Source organism: Nicotiana attenuata, unplaced genomic scaffold (genome assembly GCF_001879085.1).
Source record: "Nicotiana attenuata strain UT unplaced genomic scaffold, NIATTr2, whole genome shotgun sequence".
Classification (NCBI taxonomy): domain Eukaryota; kingdom Viridiplantae; phylum Streptophyta; class Magnoliopsida; order Solanales; family Solanaceae; genus Nicotiana; species Nicotiana attenuata.
Genome location: NW_017676059.1, coordinates 754 through 10,630, shown reverse-complemented (window position 1 = coordinate 10,630; position 9,877 = coordinate 754). Strand labels below are relative to the sequence as shown.

At 41.5% G+C, this 9,877-nt stretch overlaps 1 protein-coding gene across 1 annotated transcript; it reads left to right on the top strand.

The window, feature by feature from the left end:
- Positions 1-223: 223 nt before the first annotated feature.
- Positions 224-893, top strand: LOC109220708 (craniofacial development protein 2-like). The gene is made up of 2 exons (XM_019385171.1): positions 224-245; positions 412-893. The coding sequence occupies exons 1-2, from the start codon at positions 224-226 to the stop codon at positions 891-893; spliced, it is 504 nt and encodes a 167-aa protein (XP_019240716.1).
- The last annotated feature ends 8,984 nt before the right edge of the window (positions 894-9,877 follow it).

The following is a 9,877-nucleotide window of genomic DNA, read 5'->3' as shown; positions in this document are numbered from 1 at the left end:
CAGGGGGCGGGGGTGGGAGTGCAGTAGGGTGTGGGTAGGGGACAGGGGTGGGATGGGAGGCAAGGGGTTAAGGGAAATAAGGGAGCCTATAGGTTGAGGATAGGGTCATGGAACATTGGTACATTGACGGATAAGTCTATAGAGTTGGAGAAGATACTCCAGAAGAGGAAGGTCAATATTGCTTCTATCTAGGACACTAGGTTGGTAGGATCGAAGGCGAGGGATGCAGACGGGTATAAGCTGTGGTACTTTGGAGTCAGGAAGGGTAAGAATGGAATGGGTATTTTAATGGATAGGGAACTTAGAGAGTCTGTGGTAGAGGTTACGCAGGTGAATGATAGATTAATGGCTATTAAGTTAGTGGTTGGAGAGTCCACCCTAAATGTCATAGCGCTTATGCGCTGCAAGCAGGCTTGGATGAGAAGGTTAAAAGGCGCTTCTTGGAGGGGTTGGATAAGATTGTGCATAGTATTCCGCCTGCTGAGAGGTTATTTATAGGAGGGGATTTCAATGGACGTATCGGGTCGACTGCTGGTAGCTATGGCGAGGTGCATGGCGACTTCGATTTTGGGGACAGAATTGGAGGAGGAATTTCGCGATTAGATTTCGCTAAGGCATTTGAAATGGTGATTATGTACTCTAGTTTTTCGAAGAAGGAGGAGCATTTGGTTACTTTCCAAAGTACGGTGGCAAAGACTCAAATTGATTATCTCCTCCTCAGGAGGTGTGATAAAGGGTTGTGCAAGGATTGCAAGGTTATCCTAGGCGAGACCCTCGCAACACAACATAGGCTCTTGGTGATGGACGTCGGTATCATGATAAGGAGGAAGAAGAGGTCTGTTCGAGGACGATCGAGGATCAGGTGGGGAGCCTTGACTAAGGATAAAGCTTAGGAGTCGGAGGAGAGGCTATCGGCTATGGGAGCCTGGATGAGTAGTGGGTATGCAAGCTCTATGTGAACAATGATGGGAACTGTGTAACGGAGTCGGCGAGAGAGGTGCTAGGGGTCTCGAAGGGTTTCTCTGGCGAGCACATAGGCAACTGGTGGTGGAATGATGTGGTCCAAGGTAAAGTGGAAATGAAGAAGGCGGCGTACTTGAAGTTAGTAGGGAACTCAGGCGAGGAGGAGAGGAGAGCGAACATGGAGAGGTATAAGGTAGCGAAGAAGGAGGCAAAATTGGACGTCATAGAGGCCAAGACTACAGCGATTGGCCAGTTGTACGAGGATCTGGGGGACAAAGGTGGGGATAAGAAGTTATTTCGGCTGGCTAAGGCGAGAGAGAGGAAGGCTCGGGATCTGGATCAAGTGAGGTGCATTAAAGACGAGGACAGTAGAGTATTGATAGGGGAGTCTCAGGTTAAGCGGATAGAGCAGACGTACTTTTATAGACTTCTAAATGAATAGGGGGATCGAGATGCTATGCTAGGTGACTTGGGGCATTCTGAGAGTCATCGAGACTTTAGGTATTGTAGGCGTATTAAGGTTGAGGAGGTCATGGAGGCTATGCATAAGATAAGTAGGGGCAGAGCAACAAGGCCATACGAAATTTTAGTAGAATTTTAGAGGTTTGTGGGTAGAGCAGGCTTGGAGTGGCTAATTGGGCTGTTTAATGTTATTTTTAGGATGAAGAGGATGCCAGATGAGCGGAGGTGGAGTACAGTGGTACCGCTGTACAAGAACAAGGTGATATCCTGAGTTGTAAGAACTATAGGGGTATCAAGTTACTAAGTCATACCATGAAAGTTTGGGAGAGGGTGGTGGTGAGGAAGACAATGTCTATATCCGACAACCAGTTCAGGCATGCCGGATCGTTCGACCATGGAAGCTATCCACCTTATTACGAGGTTGGTGGAATAATACAGAGATAGGAAGAAGGATATACACATGGTATTTATTGACATGGAGAAAACGTATGACAAGGTCCCTTGGGAGGTTCTTTGGAGATGCCTGGAGGTAAAAGGTGTGCCAGTAGATTACATTAGAGCAATCAAGGACATGTATGACGGAGTTAAGACTCGGGTTAGGATAGTGGGAGGAGACTCAGAGCATTTATCGGTTGTTATGGGGTTACATCAAGGATCTGCGCTCAGCTCGTTCTTATTTGCCCTAGTGATGGACGCACTAACATGACATTCAAAGGGAGTTGCCATGGTGTATGCTATATGATGATGACAGAGTTCTGATTGATGAGACGTAAGGCAGTGTTAATAAGAGTCTGGAGGTTTGGAGACATGCCCTTGAGTACAGAATACTTGGAATGCAAGTTTAGAGCCGAGTCGAGAGAAGCAGTCATGGACATGAGGCTTGGATCACAGGTCATCCCCAAGAGAATCAGTTTCAAGTACCTTGGGTCGGTTATCCAGGAGGATGGGGAGATCAACGAGGATGTCACACACCGTATAGGGGTGGGTTGGATGAAATGGAGGTTAGCATCTGGAGTTTTATGTGACAAGAAAGTCCCATTGATACTCAAAAGTAAGTTTTATAGAGCGGTGGTAAGATCGGCCATGTTTTATGGGTAGAGTGTTGGCCGGTCAAGAAATCACATATACAGAAGATAAAAGTAGCAGAAATGAGGATGTTGAGGTGGATGTGCGAGCACACTAGGATGGATGAGACTAGGAAAGAAGATATTAAGGAGAAGGTGGGCATGGCTGTTGGCCCAAGTAAATGTTAGTTTTGAAGACTGACAAAGGAACTCAGGCATGAACCGGGTCCATCCCTTGGGTCCATCCCTCAGGTGCACAAAAACGGGCAGATTCGAGCATGTGGGATGCACGTGAAGGAGATAATCTTAACTTGGTGTATTTAATATCTCCTTATCGAAAAGGTTGCATAATTGATAAGGAGAAGGACTCCTTACTCAAAGAGAACATTATCCAAGATAGGGAAGGAGTTAGAAGTTGAGATCAACTAGAACTCTTCCACCAAGGAAGAGTTGCATCAAAACTCTAGCTATTTCTTCATCTACTAACTCTATAAATTGCAGATGTTCTCACATTACATGTGTTGCACAAAAACACAGAAGTTAAAGGTAAATTGAGAGCAAAATAGCAAGGCTTTTTGCAAGCAGTTCGTGTGTGATTCACGTGTGCAAACCTGAAGCTACATGAACTAGATTGAAGAACGAGCTCCATAAAGAGTTTTATGTGTCTTTCTTTATTTCTAATTCAATTGTAGTAGGTGTTTTCATATTGTACCTTTCAGCTTTATCTAGAAGCAATTGTAATAGGTTATTTTAGTATTCAAGTTAGAGTTAACTTGAAGTTGTCGTAGCAGTTAGAGGTTGGTTGCTACAACGGGATTAGAGGTAATCCTTAGGTTTACAAAGAGTTTTGTAAATGCTATTTTGGCTCAGTGATTTAATGAAGTGTTGGGGAAAATCCTACTGAGTAGTGGGTCGTGGTATTTTCACCTTTTGAGCCGGGAGTTTTCCACATAAAAATATTTGTGTTTACTTTCTACATTTATTATTCCGCAGCAGTAGCAGAAGAAACACATAGAGGAACTAGGTCCTTCCAGTTAAAGCGAAAAATTGGACACCACACAAATCATCCCCCTCTTGTGTGGTATTAAAGTATAAAACATCAATTGGTATCAGAGCAGGTTATCCATGAAGAGGCTAACACCTTAGGAACAGATCAAGATGAGTGCACCACCTGGAAACTGGGAGGGGCAATCCAGATAGGCCTCCACTCTTTAATGGCCAGTACTACTCTTGGTGGAAAAATAGGATGAGATATCACATCATCGGAGAAGACTATGAGCTATGGGACATTGTCACTGATGGTCCCCTAGCTACCATGAAGAAGAATGCTGAAGGAGTAGACGTGCCAAAAACAAGAGCTGACTGCAATGTTGTGGACTTGAGGAAATAGGAAAAGAATGCTAAGGCCAAGAAATGGCTTGTGTGTGGACTTGGTCCAGACGAGTACAGTAGAATTCAAAGTTGTACCACTGCTAAGGAAATCTGGGACACTTTGCAAGTGGCTCATGAAGGAACACCTCAAGTGAAGAGGTCCAGAGGAACACTGCTATATTCTCAATATGAGAATTTCACCATGAAGGAAGGGGAAACCATCCGAGAGATGTATACAAGGTTCACCACACTGACAAATGAACTTAAGTCTCTTGGAAGGGTTATTCTTGAAGAAGAAAAAGTTGAGATGATTTTGACAAGGGTTCTGCAAGTCTCTTGGGAAAGCAAAATCACTGCTATTCAGGAATCAAAGAACATTGCCACTCTTAAGTTGGATGAGCTAATTGGAAATCTCACTGCCTATGAACTTAGAAGGCAAACCATGAAGATGGATGCACCCAAGAAGGAAAGGAGCCTGGCACTCAGAATCACTGAAGGTGCTGATCTAGAGGAGGATGAAACGACCATGATCACAAAGGACTTCAAGAAGTACCTAATGAGAGGAAAGGGTCCTTCAAGAAGTGGAAGCTACAGCAAACCAAGGGTTCCTGAAAAACAAACCAATGAGGGGTGTTACAAGTGTGGGAAGACTGATCACCACATCAAAAACTGCCCTCAATGGGAAATTGAATGGAAGAAGGAAAGAACTGAACGAAGGAACGAGAAGAAGGAACAGGTTCAACCCAAGAAGAACAAAGGATCAACAAAGGCTATGGTTTCTGCTTGGGGAGAAAGCTCAGATGAGGACTCAAAGGATGAAGATGGAGATGAACAAGCACTTATGGTAATTGGAGAATTCGATGAAGAATCAGAGGTAAGTATAATTCATCTCAAAGACAAGATTAAATTTTTGTCTAAAGAAAGGCTATCTGAGTTACTCCTGGATTTCATTGATGAATCAGAGGATCTAAACAATGAATAGGAACAGTTGTCTAAGGAGTGTGTGATTTTGAAAGCTAAGTGCAAAAATCTGGAACTTAGGGCTAGTGAAAGTGATAGTAAAAATGCTGAGTTAAAGAACCAGGTTCATGAACTTAACACCACTGTCCTAGAGCTAAGATCTGAAAATCTAAAACTGAAATTAGGAACAGGTAAAAAGAAAGCTGATCACACACAACTCACATTAGAAGAAAACCTAGGAAAAATGAAAGACGAGTTGTACAAAAGAGATGAGCAGATAAGAGTCCTTAAGGAGGATGTAAGCAAGGTTAAGCACGAGCTAGACATAACCTGTAAATGGAATAGGTCCTCCGATGCACTTTCATGGCTACATGAACACCATAGTAGAAATAAGAGAGGACTTGGCTACGGGACCCCTGCACCTAAGTGGGATCCCAAAAGCAATTACCTCACACTTCCTGAGAACATAATTTGCACACACTGTGGTAAAAATGGTCACTATAAAAGTGAATGTATTGCAAAAGAAAAAGGCTAGTTAAAAGAATAAAGAATTTGAAAAATAGGCTGCCAGGTTGGGCTAAAAAGAATCTGATTCACCCTTTTGCCTATAGAAAGGGACCCAAACTAGTTTGGGTTCCTAAAACTAACCCCTGATTTCCTTTTGCGCGTCCAAGTGAAGGGGAGCAGCCAAATATGGTACATGGATAGTGGCTATTCAAAGCATATGACAGGAAGCAAGAACCAATTCCTTTCACTTAAGGACCTCAAAGGAGGTAATGTCTCCTTTGGAAATGGGAAGAAAGGTGAGATCATTAGGGTTGGAAAGGTAGGTAAGACTGATTCTCACTCTATTGAAAATATCTACTTGATAGAGGTAACTTGGTAGCATTCACCTCTACCAAATGTTTTGTGATCAATTTTACCACCGACAAGATTGTTTTGCAGGGAAAAAGAGTAAACAATACATACATTGTAGATTTGTCCACACTTTCAGAAAATGAACTCACTTGCTTAAGTGTGTTGGACAATGATCCCCTCCTTTGGCACAAGAGACTTGGACATGCAAGTCTGAGTCAACTCAACAAATTAGTCTCCAAGGATCTGGTGATAGGGCTTCCTAACATCAAGCTCAAGGAAGACAAAGTTTGTGAGGCTTGTGCAAGGGGGAAGCAGGTAAGATCCTCTTTTAAATGCAAGAAAGTGGTAAGCACCACCAGAACGATGGAACTGGTCCATATGGATCTCTGTGGTCCAATGAGAACATTAAGCAGAGGTGGTAAAAGATATGTGATGGTGCTTGTTGATGATTACTCTAGGTTTACTTGGACATTGTTTTTAACATCTAAAGATGAAGCATTTGACATGTTTACTTCTTTTGGTAGAAAAACTCATAAACAACTAGGTAATCAACATGCATCAATTAGGTCTGATCATGGAACTGAATTTGAAAATGCTAAGTTTGCTGCATTTTTGCATGCTACATCATAAATAGTTGCATGACTAGACCCCTTGTTAGGAAGATTTCCTATGAGTCACTTAAAGGGAGAAAGCTAAAAATATCCCATCTTAGGGCATTTAGATGCAAGTGCTTTATGCAAAACAATGGCAAAGACTCCCTAGGTAAGTATGATCCCAGAAGTGATGAGGGAGTATTCTTGGGATATTCTTCACATGGTAAAGCTTATAAGATATACAGTAAAAGAACTATGTGTGTAGAAAAATGTATATATTATTTTTTAAAACTAACATTCTTTCTGAGAGGCAGGAACAAGATAATGAAGAGATTGGCTGATAAGAAATTCAAATGGTGAAACCACAGTCCAGCCTGAAGATGCATCACAGTAAGGAACAGGTGATGGAACAGGTCCTTCCACCCAGGGAAATATGACAGGGGGAGCTGACTATAGAGGAACTGATCCTCAAACCTCGAGGGAACCTGTCCATGGACCTATTACTCAGTAACAAAACCAGGAAGGAACATCCAAATAAATTGACACTCCTATTGCAACATCCACAAAATTGGCTATAGATGAACCTGGTTCATCTGTTGATCAGAAGTTGTATAGGGGAATGATTGGTTCTCTTTTGTATCTTACTGCTAGCAGACCTGAAATTGTTTTAAGTATAGATCTTTGTGCTCGATTTCAGGCAAATCCAAACAAGTCCCACTTAACTGCTGTCAAGAGAATAATGAGATACTTGAAAGGCACTACTGACCTTTGTCTTTGGTATCCAAAAGGTAGTAATTTTAACCTAGTGGGATATGATGACACTGATTATGCAGGTTTCCTTGTGGATAGGAAGAGCACCTCAGGTATGGCACACTTCCTTGGTTCATGTCTTGTGTCATGGGCTACCAAAAAGCAAAATTCAGTGGCCTAATCTACTGCTGAAGCGGAGTATGTTGTTGCTGCTTCATGTTGTGCTCAATTGTTGTGGATCAAACAACAATTATTGAACTTTGGAATTGATGTGGTTGCATCCCTATATTTTGTGATAACACTAGTGTTGTTAGTATGACAAAGAAACCGGTTCATCATAAGAGAACTAAGCACATAGATGTTAGGCACTATTTTTTTGAGGGACAACTATGAGAATGGCTTGATCACTGTGGAGTTTTGTGCTACTGACAAGCAAATTGCTGACATCTTCACAAAAGCCTTAAGTAGAGATCACTTTTGAGAGGAAAATGTTGGAATTAGGGATGATTAAGATCACCTAAAAGGACCAGTTCAAGGTTAAACGGAAAAAAAATTGAACAAAATTTGGTTAGAAAGTCTGTAAATTGTGTATAATTAGATTAAATCTTGCTCAGTCTCATACTTTCCATAGTATACTGTTGTGCCATGTGCTAAAATCACTCATTAATCTCTAATGATATTTTCTCTGTTTTGGCAAATTTAGACTTACACAAGAGAATTTTCAGGGAAGAACCTGGTTCATCAAGATAACACAGTATGTTTTCTACACTCTGCATAATTTGAAATAACTATATTTGGATCATGCAGAGTCCTACCAAATACCAAACTCCTTTTGGACTTATCCGTTACAAGTGAACCAGTCCCATTCAAAAGAGTCCCAACCGAATGGAAGTATCTAGATTCTAGGGATACATTCTCCAACATCTCTTCAAAACTGAATTTCAGTTTGATTAAACATCTAAGAGTCTGAAAAGCTGTAGCTACACCATCAATTATTCCCTGTATATTGATCAGCTTTAGTGTATTCCTTACTTCATCTCTCTCAAGCCGTCAAAAACTCTAATTCTTCTTTCATCTGCCAAACACAATCTAATTCTCTTCTTTTCCAGACCCTAGCCTAGATATGTCGAACACCTCTGGAATCCTTCACCACCACCATAGGAAACCACTTCCACACCTTCTACCACTCCTTCAACCACACCTATCTCTAAGAAAAGTAGAGTAATGATGATGGCTCGTAAGATTGTCGCAGAACGAGAGCTAATCAGGAAAATAAACAAGCAATTAGGGAAGGAGAATCCGAGAAATCTGAAGATTCATTTAATCCTGCTACTAAGGGGGAAGAAAGTAGGTATTCCGAAACTAAACAGGTATCTTCTGATTCTAAAGTTACTCCTGAGACAATTTCTGAAGTTGCTGCAAATTTGGAGAATAGATTTGTACTTATAGAATCCATAGCAGGTGTTGAGACTACAAAATCTGGAGAAGTTGGTGGTAAAAATAAAAAGGGAAAAGAAAAAGAGAGCAAGGGTGCTAGGAGTGCTGTGAGGGGAAAGGGTAAAAGAGTGGTTGATTCTTCACCCACTCCTGATGGTCTATCAAAAGAAACTGGTGCAATGGTTATTTGGGGAGAGGAATTTACTGAAATAGAAGAGAGTGTGAGCAAAATAGGGGGGGTGGGGGGTGGGAAGTGGGTCTGGCGAAGCTGCTGAGGGGTTGGTTCAAGTTGGGAAAAATATAGATGAACCTGTTCCGTCTGAATAGGAAACCCTCGCGGACCTACCGATAGAGTTGTCAATGGCACCAACACTCATGCCATTCCCTATGGTTTCTTTCTCACAACTGTGCTTGCACCTTTCAAGGTACCTATGAAGAAGTGGGGTTAATACTCTGCTTGCTTGCGATTATGAAGTCAATGTCATTCTTAATGAACCCGGTTCATCTAAAAGGACACCTATCAATAGCAAGGTCAGAGCTCTATTACAGGAGAGTGAGGCAAAGGATGTTGAGATAGCAAGGCTGAAGACATGGTTGGTTGAGGTACAATCTGAGAGAGATGTTCTAAGAGCTGAACTTGCAAGGAAAAGGAGAAGAATGATGGAATTCTTCAAGACATGCTGAAACTTCTCCAAGCGAATAACCCAACCCCTACCTCTTCCAAGCCTTAAATCCTAGCCTAGTGTAGATCAACCAGTGACCCAATTTGGGACTTTTTGTTTCTTTTGCACATGTTTTCAGTATTTTTATTTCTTCTTATGCTTTGTGGTAGAATATTATCAATCATCAATGAAATTCACTGTTTTTGGTCTAACTGTTTGTTTATATTTCTTTGATGGTTGAAATTCTTAGCTTGATCTATGATGATTAATCCATGTTTGCATTTGAAGTAGCTCCAGTGGCCATGAGTAAGCTTTAAAATCTGGTTATCTCACATTTTTTTATGCAACTTTTCGATGATGCCAAAAGGGGGAAAAAGGTTCTGCATTAAACAAGTGATGTTTAGACTTTGAACGGTGACGTTTATAACCTAATGTACCTGGTCCTTGATGATAACTGATAAAAAGGAAAAATATTTCTAACATTGCGTTGATATTGAGCTGAGTTTATACAGGGCCTAAGCGTATGAAAACACAGAGTTTGTCATCATCAAAAAGGGGGAATTTGTTGGCCCAAGTAAAGGTTAGTTTTGAAGACTGACAAAGGAGCTCAGGCATGAACCAGGTCCATCCCACAGGTCCATCCTCAGGTGCACTAAAATGGGCAGATTCGAGCATGTGGGATGCACGTGAAAGAGATAAGCTTAACTTGGTGTATTTAATATCTCCTGATCGAAAAGGTTGCATAATTGATATGCTC